The 19,169-nt window shown below is 41.2% G+C and overlaps 1 protein-coding gene across 4 annotated transcripts in view; it reads right to left on the bottom strand.

Annotated features, from left to right (window-relative positions):
- LOC133472867 (RNA-binding protein with multiple splicing-like) overlaps positions 1–19,169 on the bottom strand; it is a 28,722-nt gene that overhangs the window by 7,690 nt on the left and 1,863 nt on the right. The window contains exons 2-7 of one of the 4 annotated variants that reach the window (XM_061764350.1): positions 9,286–9,363; positions 9,029–9,067; positions 6,831–6,893; positions 4,023–4,173; positions 1,747–1,874; positions 828–897 (exon numbers count right to left, since the gene is read on the bottom strand). In XM_061764350.1, coding sequence (XP_061620334.1) covers positions 835–897; positions 1,747–1,874; positions 4,023–4,173; positions 6,831–6,893; positions 9,029–9,067; positions 9,286–9,363 — 522 coding nt within the window. In that variant the 3' untranslated portion in view covers positions 828–834. The remainder of the gene's footprint in view (positions 1–827; positions 898–1,746; positions 1,875–4,022; positions 4,174–6,830; positions 6,894–9,028; positions 9,068–9,285; positions 9,364–19,169) is intronic. The other 3 variants (XM_061764351.1, XM_061764352.1, XM_061764353.1) reach the window with 3 other exon arrangements.

The raw sequence follows: 19,169 nt of genomic DNA, 5'->3' as shown, positions 1-19,169 counted from the left end.
ACACACACAGTCGACTGACATGGATACACCACCCGGCAGGGGGATTTGTGGTTTTGTATTTGCACACGCACAACTTAACGGTATACTGTACATGCTAGTCTCAGGGAAAATCAGCTAAAAGAAATTTCAAGTAATACTAGCACTCCGTTGCTCGCCAAAACAGCAGCACGTAAACAGTCTTAATTAAAGAGAGGACACCTTCTTTTCCCGATGGTTAAAATTAACCATCAATCACAGCTGAGTCAAATTCTAGTTGCAAAATATCACGCCACTGCCTATTGTTGCTGCCTTTTGTCCACAGCTGCTTGTGTAATATTTGTTCATGTACAGCTACATCTATATCGTATTACTCATGTAGATTAAACCTTAAATCAACTTTCGCCACTGAAAGGAATGGGAATGCGATCACATTTGTCATTATTAGGTCAACGTGGTATCATGTTTTCACATAATATTACAAACGCATTTTTCTATTATGAATTTACATTTCATCCTGATTTGTCATCAGTATAAAGAACAAATACAGTATGTGGTTGATTCCAAAATAATGATTTATGGGTCCTGTTGATGCATTCATTCAAAATGAAGTACTCAAAATGTAATCAAATGTAACTAGTTATATTACTTTGAGAAAGTGAATATTTGCACTACTCTTACATTTTAAACAGCGTAACTTGTCAAGTTAAAAAAAAATTAAAAATAAATCATGGAAAAATGAAATTGGTGCACTTGTAAATCAAGGTAGAACGCTGCTGCCCATTGTCGAAATTGCCATTTGCATATGTGGCATTTGTTCCTCTGGCTGTGTGCAAGGGCGTGGTACTCACACATACTTCAGCAGAACTGCCTTGACTTCCATCCCTGAGGACTTCCATCTGCAGGTGGGAGCCAGCGGATCTAAAACGGAGACAATAGGAAACGTTGAGCGTTCAAACGCATTTCTCGAGCTGTCATCATCTGGTGACGCGGCGCCATCACAGGTATGGAAATGCGAGGAAAGATAAAAGACCCCGCAGACGAAATAGCGAGGGCCTTTTGGTGCTAAAAATACGCTTGATGTGGCCTGCGCTGAGAAAGACCGGGCAGAAAGAGCGCGGGCTGAACGGGCTTCATGGGAAGAAATTGCAAGGGATCGATAATGAACTCTATTGGGAAGTCGCGCTGGAGCGTTGTAGATTAGAGGCGCTTGATAAACGGGATAAAAGGCTGGCGGGGAAAAAGAGGGGGCTAACGAAGGAGCTGAAATGATGAGGGGAAACTCACAGATGCCGTGCCCCAATTAGTTGCCAGTTGACGCCGCCCTTTCCCCCGATCAGGAAAAGTAACTGGTCGTCACTAATTATAATTACAGTTCTCGCGTTCAAAACAGCAGCACCTATCAAGACGCCTCCCTCAAATAGACGCCGCCTTTTTCTGCCGTTCACACGGGTTTAAAAAAATGAATAAATAAATACAAAATCTGCACTTTTATGAAATTCCAGTTTCATTTGCGTAATATATTGGTAACATTGCTTCACATTAAGAAAAATAAACACCTCCCTCAAATAAACGTAGAAATAAAAGCCTCCCCCTAATCAAAGTCTTACCTGCCCCCATTTGCAAGTCACTATTGGCATTTTTAAGATCGATAACGGAGAGAAGTGTGTGGATTGAGGGTGAGGGAAAGGGGCAGATGTGGTGGGTGCCGCGGGGGCTTGTCGGAGGGTGGGGGGTGCGCTGTGGGGGAGGGGGGTGCGCCGTGGTTACCTGAGCGTGGAGCGAGGAGGGGTAGGTGAAAGCGGGAGGGAGGGCCGGCGACAGCTCCGCCGGGTACAGTGGGTATGACGCCCACACGTCTGGGCTGCTGGGATAGAGAGCGGGCACTGTGAGCTCATCTGTGGAAAGAAGAAGACGAGGCGTGGAGTGAGGCGGTCCCCCGAGTGGTCTGCAGCGGTGCGAGGGGGAGTGGAGCATCCCAAATGGACTCGTCGGGTATCGAGTTTGGACCGTTTTACACTTTTCACAATTACGAGACAAAAATAAGCTCCCGAGTGTTTACTATGAGCGACTGTTACACTTGTATGTTGTTTGATGAGTAAAAGAGACTTCTTCTTACAATATATGACATCATTTGTCATCAACGGCAAAAGAAAAGTTCCAAACATTTTGTTTTCATTTTTGCACTCCAAAAGCGACCAATTGTCATTAAAGATAAAAATGTCACGACCGTTTTATTCTTCTTACATTTTCCCATGACCACTCGTCAATGTTTTTTATTTTTCACAACTTAGAGCGCTAAACAGCGATTCATTTCTCTTCACGCTTGCAGCTATGAAAAAAGTGTAAACATAAATTAATGGCTCTTCAAAGTAAAAACATAAATTAAGTTATAACTGTTTTTTTGTTTTTTTACTTTGACAGAGTCGTCGTGACAATAATTCAGTCCGAACTCTTTTTTTTGTCTTTAATGACAGGAAGTCGTCATGGCGTCAGATTTGTTTTGTAATTATATAAAGCGTAGAAAGTTAATCGCTTTTACGAGTGACACGTAAACGAGACACAGGTCGAAAGAGACGTTTTGCATCCCATCACTTTGCGAGGAAAAATCCATAGGGAGTAAAGCGGCTGAAATGTGACAAAACAGTTATTTAAAAAAAATAAAAAGTCTTTCTAAAATTAGCTCCACTATCACTGCTTGTTTGTTTGATTGACAACTAGCCTTTTGCTTTCACGTGATTATACTGCGAGGAGGTCCGATGACTGCAAGGGGCGCCATAAAAAGCTGCTAAGTGAAAAAGAGAGATGACGGTCGGTGCACAGTGGAAATCAAGAAAAAGAGAGCACTTCTATTGCAAACTGTCTCTTGGTAACCTTGCACTGTAATAAAAGAACAATTAAAACAGGATAAATAAAAAAAAAAGCTTAACACAAAATGTTTTTGGGGCAATTTCTCCAATGGTGACGACGGCACGGTGTCAGTAATGGCTTCCTTATTCCCCCCACCCACCCTTTCTCTGGCACCACATATTTCAGATAAGAGTATTTTGTTTGCTCATTGGAGAAGAATGCGGCAAAGAGCGATTGCAGGATGGCTGCGGAATCCGGAAGCTTCTGGGGAAATGTTGAACTTTCCGGGGGCTATCGCACTGCAAACACACCTGCGAGCTCGCAATGCAAATACCCAGCAGAGAATTGAAATGTTTGGGAAAAACAGACAAAATAATCATCTCGTGAAACAATTCTTTACTTGTTTGCTTGTTTTTTACCTTATGATGAGAACCGTCCTTTACATTTTGTACATCCTGCTGCGCGATTCGCCGCAGCGATTTAAGATGATGCGTGATTTGTCGTTTTTGTTTATAACACACAAACTGGTTTTACACCATGTGTGACGCGTTCAGCCTACCTTGCTATGTAACTCGATAATTACGTGATTTTTTTTTTTGCTTTTTTCCCCCGTTTTCTTATTAAGAGTGGTTATGTGTACGCTTGAGTGACAACAAAGAATACTAAGAAGTTATCTGTGTCCAATGCATCCTCTGACTAAACTTTCCATTGTGCCTAATGAAAGCTAACAATGACTGTTTTTTTTTTTGCATTTTACTTTAACTTTTTTTTTTCAATTATTATTACACTTGTGCGACAGTGAAGAATGCTAAATTTTGAGCGGTGAAGTACTTCTCATTGTGCCTCTGTGATTCGCAATTAAGGCAATGTCAAGCGCTTCATCGTTTATTCCGTTTTACTGTTGAATAACAGTTAACTCATCTCGCAACTCACCTTTGCGAAAGTGAGCTAAGTCGCGCTCACGTCGCACGATGACTCGCCATCTGTTCATGCCTTTTTTCTTTATTATTTTAATCCCGTTTTACTATTTACAATTATTTTCACACTCTTGTGACTAGAAAAGGCTGCACAGTTAATAAAGCTTTTACGACGGCGACAGGGTGACCCTGGGACGGATTCATTCCCTTATTTCCCACGGGAAAAATAAAAGGCGAACAAATTGTTCTCGACTCTAGCGGTTCCACGGTGGTACTCACATGGGTCTCTGCTAATGAACTGTGGGCCGGGGCTCTGCTGGGATGGAGGGGGGTTGGGAGTGCCCACCAGCTTGTTCTTGGCCATCTTGGTGTTGGCCTTGGCAAACTCCAGCCGGAGGGTCTGTGGGATCTCGGGATCAAACCGGACCCCCTGAGACAAAAGATTTTTTTTTATTTTTTTCCTTTTTTAAAATATACAGTGGTGCATTGGGATACGAGTTCAATTTGTTCTGTGACCAAGCCACTAATCTGTTCCAGCACCCCCCCAAAAAAAACCAATAAAACATTTGTGGGGGGGGGGGGGGGGTTTAATAAGGAAAATAGAACTTTGTAATTGTGTTCTTCATAAAAACTGAGTAATAACGTAATTAAATAGTTTGTGCAGCTTAAATGCTTCAATTCAATTCATTCTGCAGTTCCTTCTGTTGTCCCCGCCTTGGCCACCGGAGCGCACTATGTCTGTAATATACTACAGTTCAAACGAAGAAGAGAACAATCACACACATAAAAACAATCAACAACAAACAATCTTCTTCATTTGTCTATATTCACATTGTCAACTATTCTCAGTGACTCAATCAGCTGCAATCAAACTTTTTTGGGGCGAGGACAAAGAATATATGCATGTGAGCACTGTGATATTGTCTGTCAACATGTGTTGATGCAGCATTTGTGTTTAAATATCCGCTTCTTAATGGGCGCCAAAACCGCAACTATCAATGTTAATACTTGGCATGTCAACGGCATTTTCCATTCTATGTTAGCATTGAAACAGGTGCTTGATTGTTGTAAGTACACGACGAGTAATTGTCTTTGTTTGACGTTTAGTTTGACAGCGAACTTCAACTGGGAGCGGAGTAGTGTGTAAGACATGCATATTTTACATTACAACTGCACAAACCTCAGTCCCACTTTGTTTCACCAGCTACTTTTCTTGGGCTATAAATAAATGAGAGCGCCTTCAAGTCGCAATGAAGCGCCAACAAATTTAGATAACTGAGGAGCGAGTTTTCGCAGAGGTCTTTGACATTTCTATTTTTTGCCCGCATTGTTGATCAGGTGTCCAACAAGAGCTTTCATGTACTTTGTTTTATCATTCTGTTTTACTTACAAGGTACAGGAAAGAAAGCAATCTTGTTGGGGGGGGGGGTGCGGTTATAAATGGCACAGTTGTGGATTAGCGTCACATTCCGTTTTGGCGAACGTGATGACGACTGGCAAATGAAAATTAGAACCTGATGTGACTGCCGTTTTTTTTAGCTTCTTAAGTTAATTTTTTACACTCGTGACAGTTAAGAATGGTCAAAAAAGTAAGCTGTAATGTTAGTCTTAACGAGGTGTTTTATAATTCTTCTCCATTTTACTAGTAATAGTTACCTTTTTTGCACCCTTGCTGCAGTTTTGAACACTACAAATTGAGGCGAGATGAGTCGGGCCCATTTTGCGACTCACTTTCGTGATTCGAACTTAAAACATTTTACATTTTGATGAGTAATGGTTAACTTCTTTACACTTGTTGCGACAGTTAATGCTAAAAAGCGAAGTGGGATGAATCAGGCGCATCTTGCGACTCACCTTCGCAATTCAGATTTAATGTTAAGCCGGCGTGTTTAATCATTCTTTTACATTTTCCCTGTAATAGACAACTTTTTTTTTTCTTTTTTTTTTTACACCTTTGTGACAGTTAATAATCCTCCTCATGCGGGGAGCCTGACAGCTTTATGATCCCTGGTGCGGATCCCAAAAAAAAAAAGAAAAGGGAAAAAAAAAAAAAAAAAAACGAGCACAGGGCGAGGAAAATATGCAAATGCTTTTCAGAGAAAACAAAAGTTGAGACTGTTTGTGTGCATCCCACGGGCCGGTATCTGCATATTGAAATGTGGACAAGTTTGCTTGGCGTCATTATTCTGAACAAGCCAACATTTCACAAACAACGTGAGGTGCATTTAAAAAAGGAAATACAGCGGGACGCCCCCCCTCCCCCCCAAAAAAAGTTGAATTTTTAAAAAATACATGTTATCGCAAAGAGTTCGAACCGCCGTCGTGCCAGACGTCAGCGCCCGCATCGCAGTCCAGCTTTGATTTGTCACTGGTGTACAATTAAAAAAAATATATTACAAAAATCTATAAAATAGTCTGTCTTTAAATTCAATCGGAATCGTTCAACCCAAATCGTGAAGGCGAGTCCCAAGATGTACGTAATCGAAAGTCAATTTTCAGCATTGTTAACTGTGATGCGTGTAGAGTGAGACGCAGAAAAAAAAAACAATAAAACAGTCAGTCTTAACGTTAAATCGGAAATGCAAAGGTTCGTCGCAAGTTGCCTCCTCTTCATCTAATTGCCACGAGTTTACGTAAAAGCATTTTTTTTTTTTTTGACATGATAAAACAAGACGTGAATGAAATCATTTTTCACACTGAATGACGCAGTTTAAAGAAATAGCTTTCCAATACCGTCAAGAGCGTTATCTTATTAAGGCAGATTTGGAAACAGTCCTGTGAGAAATTTGGGCCGGGATATCAAATGTGTGTGAGAACATGACTTTGTTTTACAAAGATCTCATGGAAAGCCGCTCTTAGTTACACTGTGTAATAACGAGCTCCGAAGTAAGCCCGAAATCGATATCTCGTATTTTACATGCGGAATCGGAGCTTACTTCGGTCGCTGACCTTGCCCTGCTTTTTGCTCCCAGTAAACACGCGTGTACATCTGTGTATGATATGGAGATGTTTGGTTTGTTTTTGTTTTTTTGTCTTGGCTGCACTTTGCGCGTGATGGGAAGCCGGCAGAGAGGGCGTGACACTTACGTTCAAGGCATTCTTAGCAGCCTCCGCCTCTGATCGACTGTCAAAGCTGACAAAGCCCACCGGCTGGGGAGGAAAGAAAGAAACACGGTTTAGGGCACAAAACTGACTCGGCATTCCTGTCGGAGTGATATAGACATGTTCCTTAAAAGGCAAAAAAAAAAAAAAATCAAAACATATTCAACCCCCACCCTGTTCGCTTGTATTGTCTTCAGCGCTCTTGCCTGTTTATCAAACTGAGGGAAACAGTGGAGAATTGAAAAGAAAAGACTCAACCCCAATTGTGTTTCGTTGCATTCTCTCCAGCGCTCGAGGCTGTTTATGAAAGTAAGTGAAACAGTCGAAGTAGCATTTTCTTGTTAATTTCTCTTTTTTTTTTAAGAGATTACAGGTTCCTCAAAACAGAAATCATAGTCCTCGTTTGGTCGTATTCTCTTCGGCTCCCCTGTTTAGAAAACTGGGGGAAAACAGAGGACGGCAGGTTTTTGTTGAAAAACACCACGAACAACATCTTTGTAGTATAGTGACAAGTGTGTGCGGTTTTCCTCTTATGTACTAAGCGTTTTAAAACAGAAATTGTATTTAACCCACAATCCCCTTTGAATGATTTTCGTTCTCTCCGGCAAGTGAGCCTGTTTAGGAATCTGAGGGAAAGGCAGAGCTCATCTCTCCGCTCCCATTTTGCCCAAATATGGAAGCGGCGTGTGAGAGACGGGACCAAGATGAAAATGAGTATCAAAGAAAAGTTGACATCCTACTTTTGCATCTTGACTGAGCAGCCAGTACACACTGATGGTCAAAGGCGAGCACAAGGAAGTAAGACAACAATTTGGCTTGTTATCGTTTGATGGGTATGAAGGGAAATGAAAACATCCCGTGGGGTTGATCTGCTGTAAGTGATCTGGAAAAACAGGGGTTATGGGAATTCTGAGCAAAGGGGAGGACTCAAAAAACAGAGAGCAAGAAAGAGAGCGGGGGGGGGGGGGGGGGGGGAGAGAGAAAAAAAAAAGAGCAAAAGAGGAATATATAAATAGAAAGGGCCTGAGATGGGCCTCTTGCTTTATAAGGAAATGTCTCGACATTGCCTGACTATTTCATCTAAGTTGTCTATTCTTATAGCACGCTGCAAAAACGCAAATCTAACCGAGATGAAAGATCTCGAATCAAAACAAAATACGCTTGCGCTGTCTGCCGAGACGTTTCTTCTTACCAGGCAGTTTTTGTGGGAGAGCATGTCACTTGCTTCAAGCGCTTTCTCTTAAAGATCTTGACAAGGTATGAGGACAGGCGTACGTTTAGCTTAAGATAAGAAATGCCAGGTAGGTCGTAGAAATACTCTAGTTCAACACATCAGTGGGAGTTTCGAGGCTAACGACGGTGCTGTGAAAATGTATTTGTCCCCTTCTCAAATTGTAATATTTTTTGCATTGTTTCCCCACTTTCGTGTTTAAAATCATCAAACAAATGTAACAATCAGACAAATTGAGGGAAATAAAAAAGAAGAAATCTCTCAGGGTTCGACAATAACGCTGGCCAGCATGGCGCTGTATCGGTCCACTAGCTATTAATAAGCTTGACTGGATAAAGGGGCACAAATCGGGGGTTAGCCTCAAGTCGTTAGTCGACGCTAACCCAGATCGCCGCTGGCCTTAATGGATTCATACCAGAGGTAGCGGGACCGCGGAATGGCGGGCGAGGAACAAGGGCGGCGACACAATGTGAAGCTTCATCGCCATATTATGTCCAATAATGCGCCGACAACGAGAGAACTTTATTCATCATAGAAGTTAGACCTGACCTGGAGACTCGTTGGTGACCTAATGGCGACTCGAGCCTCCGCTGCTTACAGAGGCGTCTCATGTAAACAGACATGTAAACGACTGTGTGCTTTAAAAAACAAACAAACAAAAAAAATATTGCTGGTAGGACAGGTTTGAAAAGCATCTTGAGCATTAAAAACGTTCATTTGTTTGTGGGCTACCGATGTGGTAACTTGTTGTTTCCACGCTAGTGTCGTGTTGAGCCGAATACCACCAACATTTTAAGGTCATTTTGGCCATTTCCAAAGGTACAACAAAGACCAACTTGCCCTACAAATTTTGTTCAACTGCTCCCAAATTTGAACCACGTATCGTTAGACAGTTGGACGGCACTAAATTGTCAAAGATTCAAATTTTCATCAATGCAATACCCAAGCCTACCTGTTTGGAGGTGAGCTTTATCAAGGAACCTTCATAGCCCTGAAACCAAGAACACGACAATGTCAGGATTACAATCGCTACAAATTGTCAAGACACGACTGAACCTCGGCTCTCGAAACCCACACACTTGAACCTCGGGCGACTTTCCGTTGCCCTTTATTTCATCACTACTAATGGCCGCTCCGATTGACGTCTGGAAAGAACAGCTGCTAAAAATAGCCCTCGCTCATCCGCGCACTGGAAACATCCAAACATACCTTAAATGGTCTGAAGAGGAGATAAAGCTCCCGTGGCTTGATATCGAGTGGCAGCCCGCTGACAAAGAGCGTTCGGACCTGTGGACAACACCAAACACATCGTTTGTTAACTTTTAGACTTTCTTTGGGTTTTTTTCCCCACATTTGAACTTTTAAACTTGGGCGCTCACTAGCAGGGAATTTCAATGTATGGCGGCGAGCTGAATAAAAAGGGAAGAGGTAGAGAAAGAAAAACCACGTTAGGGAAATCGGCAGGGAGATGAGAGCATCACTCAGGGATGTTTTGTAAGCCGTCGTAAGCGTTTTGTAGGCGCTGCACCCAATTAATCGAGTCGACGATGCACCAGGTGATCAATGGCAAATAAGCAGATGTGTCATCTGTAAAGCTTCATTATCCTTTGTTTCCTTTGTTACACAAACACACACACTGATACACACTTACACACAAGTAGAAGTCACAATCGAATATTATAACAACTCGTTTTTCACAGAGTTTGACGAATACATTGCCTGTTTGTGTTTATACAACGTTTATGGAACAATATTCATTATTTTGAGAGATGTAAGTGCCGCGAGTTCGATGCTAATTTTAGTTAGCTCGTCAGTGGTGTTTTTCCCATTCATTGTGTTAGCTTTGTGTGAACAAAAACGAAGAAACAAAAAGTCTGTGATGTATTTGAACATTCAACAGGTGGAATTCTTTTGTAATGTTTGTTTAGTTTTACAGCAAACTTCAATTGAAGTGTCAATAAACGACTTTAAGCAAGCAAAATTCACTCTTACTCCTTGCTGCAATGGTAGCACCTTAGCAATCTGTTGTTGTGATCACGTGGGCCCTCCGTGCCCGCCAACCGTTGCTGGATCAAAGTGCTGGAGCGGAGCATGGAATAGACCGCTTGTATAAGAGTGGTCAAATCTGAGATTTTAGATCCAGTCCGATCAGATCCGATACTCGTTTTTCGTTGTTGAAAAAAAAGTGAATGACCAAATATGACCACAGCCCAAATATGAGTATTCAATTTTCTTTTTCAATTTACCGCATCATCACAAAAATGCACTCTTTTAACCCCGAAATGCTAGGAAAAGAGAATCTTAAGATGTAATTTCTCCCAGAGGAAAGTCCTCAATGTGTTCTTTTATGTTAATATCTTGAACAAAGAATGAAATTGAGGCATACTGCAAATAATGCTAAAAATGTTAATGTACTGTATGTACAGTACGTGTGTATAGTCCATGACTGTGGTGAACTCCAAAGTTGTTCAAGTGGTCCATGTTGAGATTTTGTGTAAAAGCACCGAGATTCCCAGCTGAGGGGACAAAGGAAGCGCTGAGCTAACACTCCAACTCATTCCCACATGTAACTTGATCCGCACCACTCATGCCAGTGGAGAGAGCAGCACACAAACAAAGGAACTTAGCAACTGCGGGGTGCGTAGCGGTGGGAGGGGTGCGCCGGACTGAAGCGCCGCGCCAAACATCACCTTGGTCACCTTTGCTCTTATCTTATGGGAGTGAGACCCAGCGGGTCTGCAAGCGGGGTCCGTCTCCACCGGGTCTGCTTTAATAACGTCAACACACGAGTTCACGGCATTGAATATTTTACAAACAAAGTTGCAAAAACATATTGATGTATGTTGGCTATCAGAGTAGAATTAAGTCACATTTTTTTTTCAACTTAAAAGGAAGGCTAACACATTAAAGGTATCTTACTCATCTATCGGACCCGCGCCGAGCTATTCAAATAGGATGAAACGCCTATCTTTATTTTGAGAGACCCTTAAGACAAGCAGAGAAGGCCCCAACACGCTTGCAACAATGGGCCCTTCCCGGCAGTGTCCCACTTGATCCCCGAGACTCCCTGACACCAGCTGTTGTCATAGGCGACGCTTGTGTCGCGAGTCCGGTGAGCGTGCACATTCCCGATTCACTGAATCGACAAAATCTTCACGCCACCGAACATCTGCTGCGGATTACTGCAACCGGGTCTTTGCTGACTGGGTTTTCGGGTCAGGCGAGGCGCGGAAAGCCAGACTTCAAGGTGCACATCCGGGGTCAAACTTCTTTTGTTGGGTTTCGGTCGGCTTTTTTTGCTTCCTCGTGAGTCAAGACATTTCCATAGTCGGGCCTTTGAATCATTGACCATTTATGGTCACAGGCAGGCAGATTTGGATGAAAACGTCAGCTGAGGACTCCACAAGCAGCGTACCGGGTCAGTTCATTGGCAACACAACTCTGAGGCCAAAAAGCTTTCCATCCCACGAAGGACGCGACGCGTAGCAATGTGACCTCATGACCTCCACGTGTAGTCGCCGCCTTCACCTCATTAGGAACGTCAAATTGCTTCGTTACTAAAAGTTCATTGACTTCATGTCTTAAAGGCACAACTTTTTCACCCAAACAAATGAATACATAAATAATAACAATGAAAAAATACTGTTTTCTTATGAATTTTCTTTTTTTAGGAAAAATATACCGCTTTATCATCACAGGATTACGTGTTTGTTGAGATTACTTTTTTCTCAAAACAATTTTAAGGTTGCAACATTTAAATTAAAAAAAACTGTATAACGAAATCATTTTCTTTTACTGTAATTCTTAAGAACAGTTGTATTTTAAGGAAAAAGGTCATAATATACTGTTGAGAAAAACGTTTTTCAAGAGCAAGGATTATTTTGTTGAAATAAATCGTAATCTTATCAGGAAAAAAGAAACAATCTTATGAGAATAAATTATTATTTTAGATATAAACGAATGAATGTTTTATGATTTTTATATTTCCAATAATTTTTTCATGGGAAAAAAAAGTAAACTATTTCTAGGAGAAAAAAAATTTAAGAGCAAATGATGTATGTTTTGGGGGGGCGTTACAATGAAGTTATTTTACTAGGAAAAAGGCAGAATCTTACTAAAAAAGGACAATTTTTTCTAATAATTCTTTATTTTAAGAAAAATAGACTTTTTTGGGGGGAGGAAAAAATTCCAATATTTTCAGAGAATAAAGTTGAATTATTTCTTAACTTTATTTCATTTAAAAACATTTTTTTTTTCTGTAGGAAAAATCCCACTTCAACCTCAAAAGAGTGCGTCATGAGTCTGACTTTTTTTTTCTAGTGAGATTTCGACAATTTGTTTTCTTTAAAAATATATATTTTTTAAAAAACACCTTTATTCTCATTTGACTCGTGGTTGATTATTTTTAAGAAAAAGGCGGTGATATTACAACAATAGTTTAGTATAGTTTAATTTTGTTCAAGAATAAAATTCATAACCTTAAGCTAATGCATTTGAATTACCCCCCCATTAAAAATGTAATGTAAAGTATAGTTTTAAGGGGAAATAAAGTTGCAATCTTGTGAGAATGTTGAATTTTTGCAACAACAAAAAAAATAAATATATATATGTATTTATTCTGCCAGAAGAAATGACTTTTCTTAAGTTTAGAATATTTTTTTTTTCCTCTCTTTCAAGAAATCCCAGGGTTTTTTTCTTGTAAGATTGTGTATTTTCTGGTGGAACAAGTGGGAAAAAAAAGTCCCGGCCTTCTAAGGGCCTCCAATTGCTTCAATGGCGGGGACAACACTTTCCTTCTATTTCCATCACCTCCGACGCGAACAATTGCTTGGAAATCCGAGCGCGCGGCGTCCTGGAAAGGGATTTTGTTTGGCTTTGGAATGTCTCATTATAAACTCCGTGTGACTTCCGTACATGTTTGCTGACTTTAATTGGGTACTTTTAAAAAATTTTTTGGAGCTGCTCAAATGAGGGATATGACCTTGGTGCGATGGGAGATGATTAGTGTTTCTCTTTCCCCCCCCCATCCTTCCGCCCCCCCCGTGAGTCTGCATGTGTGTGTTCCGCGGCCAAGTTAATAGATAAGAGAGGTCCTTCAAGCCAAATGCGGCAGGACACGGCTCTAACCTTGACGCGGCCAGCACAGTACTCTATTGTCGTCGTTTTAGCCCAACGACACGCCCACAACTTGAGACTTTGCAAACAACGTGGACGCAAATGTTTCCACGTCATTTATTTCATTCTCAATTATTTATTGATACATGTAGGTTGTTTTTTTTTAACTTCCTATAACGTTGCTGACTAGTGACTCGTCTTGTTGCTGTTCACATTTACATATCCATATAGTATTTCTAATTAATGCACAGATAGCATTGCTGGAGTTTATTTCATCAATACATGCCTATTTTATGTTACATACATTATTGCCGACTATTCTTGCTACTGTTCACATCTGTGTACAGAGCAGCCATAGTTTCGCATAACGTCAGTATAAAAATGAGCAGCCCGTTGGCATCACATGAGATGCGGAGTGGAACGAGCGGAGAGGTGTGGGAGCACCATAAACGGATGACTCCGTTCGCCTGAGTTGGAGTTTCACTTGGGAGTCGCGGTAGGGGCGTGCGGGTCAGAGGTTGGGTAAAGTTTATTGCGGAGGGCGAGGTCGAGTGCACTCGAGTAGTCACTTTATCCTCCATGCGCTTTCAAGCAACAATTAAAGCGCCGCGGATCTGTAAATGTTCCAACAGGTTAACCTTTAAAAGCGTCCACTCCCACAGGTTGACACACTCTTGCGTTTTCCCCCAAAACAACAGCGGCCTTCACGATGACCTATAAAAGTGCTTCTGGAGCAAGAGACAAAAACTTTTTTCCGTACGCAACATTTTAAAGCGCTTATGACGACAACTCAACGGTTTTTCCCTCACTTCTCTTTGCGGGTTGCAAAAACAAAAGTATTTTCTCAAGAGAACAACGCGACAATAATATTGTAAGAATGTTCTGTCCTTAACATGAAAAGTCATAACCGTCAGAGGATAAAGAATTTCTTCCTAAAAAATATATATATATATATATATATATATATATATATATATATATACAACATTCCGCAGAAAAAAATACTCAAGCATTGTAAGATTGCATTTTTATTTTGTGACTATCTCAATAAGGATTTTCTTTCAAAAGAAAGTCTCTGAAGGTAACAACTTTTCTTTGAAAAATTGCAACAATACAAAAAAAAATGTAACTACTGAATAATCACATATGAATTTGCTATTCGAAGGGGGATGGCACCGCACAAGACTGTGAATAGCGTAAATCTGCGAATCATTGACATGCAATTGTCATGAAAGAAAAAAAATCCCAGCAAAAAAATAATGTAAAAAAGAAGGGGATTGGGTCAAAAATTGCAAATAAGTGAGGGTTCCATGAATAATGGGGGATAGGTTAAAAAAAACAAATCTGCAACTAGCTACATTTGCGAATGCCAAACCGCAAATATGTGGGGGTCCACCGTAGTGCTATGACAGTAAAGGTATCAAGTGCCATCTTGGTGCCAAGGAACTATGTTGAAGTCAGTTGAGGAGCTTCAATGAAACAAAAGTGGTGCTTTGCCGCCATCTTGTGGCATCTATAGGTAATTATAAACCTTTTGGAAGGGCCCGTCAACTACTCGCCGATTTTCGCTATTCACGGCATGGCTCGGGTCTCTTTATACTACCAACCCCCAAAAAAAAAAAAAAAAAACGTCCTATTAGTCCAAGAAGGTAAACGTGGTACTTTGGAATTTGCTCAGAATACAGGGGGGAAAAGTAATGAGAGTTTCTATCTAAGTCGATAGACCCCCCCCCCCCCCCCCCCCCCCCAAACACACTTAACACTCTGCCACCAGCTGGCAGGAGGTCCACTTAACCTGTTGCCCTTCATATAACAGAATAATAACTTTGTGTTTAACTACAATTCACATTTCAGATTTTCACTTATACATTTGGGAGAAAATTGAGACGAGATCACTATTACTTCAGTCGATATACTTTTTGCGGGATTTTTCCAAAACACTGTTTTATTAGCACTTGGGGGGGAGGGGTCCCTACTGAGTGAGTTTAGGGGCGTCGTGATGCGGACCCCGAAAATGCAGTACATTTTCAGCCATCTTGAGGCTCCCCAAAAACGTGATTCAATCGTCCGAGTTCTAATAATAAACAGACTGGAATTAAATGGCGAGCCGCTTATTATTGGAAGAAACAAAGCGCCGGGGGAGGAAATGGCAACGAGAACAAGATAACGCGACATGGGGGAAGAAAGTTGGGTGCGGCAAATGGAAGGAAACCAGGGGAAGCGAGATAAAAGTCACCCACAAAAAAAAAAAAAGTTTCAAAAACGCCATGACCAAAAAGTCACAGGAAGTCTGGCTTTCAGCTTTGAAGCGGCCATTTAAGGCTCATTTCGGCCATTTCCAGTGTCCTTCAAAAACAAATTTGTCCTAATTGCTACCAAATTTGAAGCGACTACGGTACCACTAGTGGTACGTAGGCTCCCCCTCTAGTGGTACGCAAAAAAATAACTGAAATAAATGTTCAAACAAGGCAGAAAGTTAGTGTGCATTTGAGAGTCATGTTGTCAGACGTTTATGCTAGAATTAATTCAATTGTTAAATATGACTTACCTCTTCTTTAATATCAAAATATTACAACTATTTTACAACTTTATTCTATTAAGATTACGACTTTTAATCCAGACCAAATACATCTTTGTTCTTGTAAAGCACAGGCGTCAAACTCAAGGCCCAGGGGCCGTATCCGGCTCGCCACATGCTTTTACATGGCCCGTAAACGCAAATCATGTGCGTCGACTTCATGTTTCCTCCTAGAATACCAAAATTGCCAATTATCTTCACTTTTAATAACATTGAGATATTGCAGGCAATTCTTGTTACCAATGCCAATTTTAAAATAAATCGAATAATAGTCGAACAAACAATTTTCACTGGCTTCTGTTGGCAAAACTGAAAATGTAATATGAGGCGATCATGCATTTATATGGGTTCACAGTCATAACAGCCCTGTAAGGAAAACCATAACTACGATGTGGCCCACAACAACAAGAAAAAAAGTGAGAAACCTCTGGTGATGTAAAGATTATTATTGTCTCAATATAACTTTTTTTTTTTTTCCTCCAATAAAATCAGAATTTGTTATCGGAACATTCTGACTTTATTCTCAAAAGTAGGCAACTTTGTCTTTCCAATGTCATTTAGTGGCAGTTGGGCTAAGCTCCTGAAGCCCAAGCTAATGGCTCTGATTTTTTTTTTCCCACAGATAATTTTACTGTCAGGTTTAGACTGAGAGTTTCAACAAATATGTCAAAAAGTGATTTTGCAAGCTCCCTCTTTAAGTTCCCATTAAATGTAGTCAATTCCTGGTTTATTTCCGTTAATTCTCATGTTACGTTTTCAACTGAGTGGTAGTTATGTTTAATTGAGGGGGGTCCTTGTAATGAGGTCCCTGGACCCATAAGGTTTGCGAATTATTATTATTACCACTGATGTATTATACTAGTTTGGCCCAAGTCGGCGCTTACGGCGTTCTTTTCAGACTCACTGGCCAGCCGCTGATGACGCTAAGCCTCGTTGTTGTCTTTTCAAATAGCTCTTGTCGCACAGCTGACAAATGGCTGAGATAAGATGACAATTCCCCCGCCGCTTGTATAAATAAACTCCAACCTATCAGACGGCAGAGCTGGGGACGGGGGGGGTGATAAAGCAGTGAGCTTTTTTGATTGTCTACATGAGCTGGGCATCACATTTTTTTTTGACCCTCCTGTAACGTTTCTTGTCACACAGAGTTAATATACCAGTTTGCCCTTTTCATAGATAGCAGGCCGGCGTGCTACGGACCGCTGGTGGCCTCCCCCGCGCTCCCCCACGTACCAAAAAGGTCACGCCGCCCAATGAGAGCACCCCCAAAGAGACGCGCCACATTCGCTCGAGTCATATCTCTTCGGGGGTCTCGCTTGTAAAGATCCGCTTACACGCAGAGTCAACACGACGTCTCGGCCGGGTAAAATGGTCGACCATCATCAATCAGAGGGGCGGGTTCACGGTGGACCTCACACACGCTGCAGCGGAACCTCAAAATTCACATTTGTTTGGATTTGCTGGATTAAGCGATATCGTGATACAAAAAACAATTCCGATACCTGTGTTGGGTCGATAACGATCTCACGATACCGGGCTATGTATTCATTTTTTTTATTTATTTTTTTTCCGTCTATGATACATCACGCCATTTGGGTAACTCGAGAAAGGAAAACTTGAACTCGGGCTGCAACTAACAACTAAAAAATTCCTGCGCAAATTTTGAATGGGCCTTCTGAGTCTTGCAGGTTTTGAAATTCAAATCTTAGTCCGGCCGAGACGAATTGTTTACTAAATTAATCTGTCAACTAGTTTTTGGATTCGTCCCATTTAAAAAACTAAATGACTTCCATCCCTTTATTCAATAACAGGAAATTATTTCAAATTGACTGTGCAGAAAACGCACAAACATTGTTTTCCAAAGTAAATGCAGATGTTTGCACGTCTTATTTGGATTAAACACAAAGATAATCAGGCTGCTTTTATGAACAGAAATCTGAGGATATTTACTGTTTGAGAGGCTGAAATTCCGAGGATGTGGACAATTTTACATTTAACGAGGACCCTAAACAATGAATCGATTACCAAAATAGTTGTCGATTAATCAACTCATTGTTGCACCACCACTTGGGACGAAAAAAACAAATAGATATCACAAAATATATATATTTAGATATATAATATAGATATTTGCAAACAAAATAAAGTACATGTCACTCAAGAGGGGAAAATCTTGTAGAAACTACAGGTCACGCAAAATATATCAAAAGAAGCAAGATGTTTAAAAAAATGTGCAATACGCGTGAGGCAAGACGGGAGTGTTGGTGTGAAAAATATTGATACTGAGGTATCATGATACAGCTATTTTAGATTTTCAACCATAAAAAAACTGTACGATACGCCATGATACATGTGGAAAACTTGTTGACGCCATTCCTCATGTTGAGGTCCATACAAGGTCTTGTGTCACCTGCCTAAGAGGAGCAGCGTCCTTGGGCCTGGCGACGTGAAAACGTCCAGAGCACCTGATAGCTCTTGATAGCTCCTGATAGCGCTCGCTCTCCAGATTAGACGCATACCTCGCCGGCGACAACGCCATGTTTGGCGTTCTTCTCTTGAGCCCTTCTGCCGCATCTTGCGCTTCACCGGTGCCAATCAGTGAGCCATTGCCGTTGGAGCACATGAGAGTCATACCTCGGAGCTTGTTAAAGTTATTGGCCTCGTTTTACTGCTCTTTTGGAAGCAGACAGAAAGTTGGACAATGGGCGGTCGTGGTTGGGAAAAGTCCAAATCGATCACCCATTGATAAGACGCTAACCATAAAGCATAAACCCTCGGCCATACTAACGCAAACGCTGACCCTACACACCAACTCTAAATCTTGACCTTTGACCAAACCGAAACATAACAATAACCTTCAGGGATGCAACGATACTCAAACCCGTATCGGTGCCGATACCGTACAACACGATACCGCTTCACCAGCCTGACATGTACCTTCTGGGAGGAGAGACTTTAAGGCCTGGTACATCCCCGACAAAGGACGTCAGACACCAGACTACCTTGTGTCTTATAAGATTGTCCTCTAAGATTATCCTTTGAGGTGAGGTGCGTTAAGAGTGAATTAGTCCCGATTACTGGGTCTGAAACAAGTCAGGGTGGACAATCTTAAATATAAAACCTGTTCAATATTTACGACCAAAAATGTTCATGTGTGTGGGGAAAGCCGACATCTCCTCGAGTCGTGACACCCTGACGTGCAACAGAATGTAGCCAATCGAGAAGCACTAAAATTGAGGAAGAAGGAAGTGGCCATGAATAAAAACCACACACAATACAACCAAAACTGTTCAATGAATGAATTGGTCTGCTTGCTTGTCTGGCTTTGCTTGGTCCAGAGCAGAGCTTTTTTTTTTTTTATCTTTATGAGTGAGATCTGTCACAAATAATAAAAAAAATT

Source organism: Phyllopteryx taeniolatus, chromosome 23 (assembly GCF_024500385.1).
Source record: "Phyllopteryx taeniolatus isolate TA_2022b chromosome 23, UOR_Ptae_1.2, whole genome shotgun sequence".
In the NCBI taxonomy this organism is placed as follows: domain Eukaryota; kingdom Metazoa; phylum Chordata; class Actinopteri; order Syngnathiformes; family Syngnathidae; genus Phyllopteryx; species Phyllopteryx taeniolatus.
The sequence above is the reverse complement of the archived record's forward strand: the minus strand, read 5'-3'. Positions and strand labels throughout refer to the sequence as shown.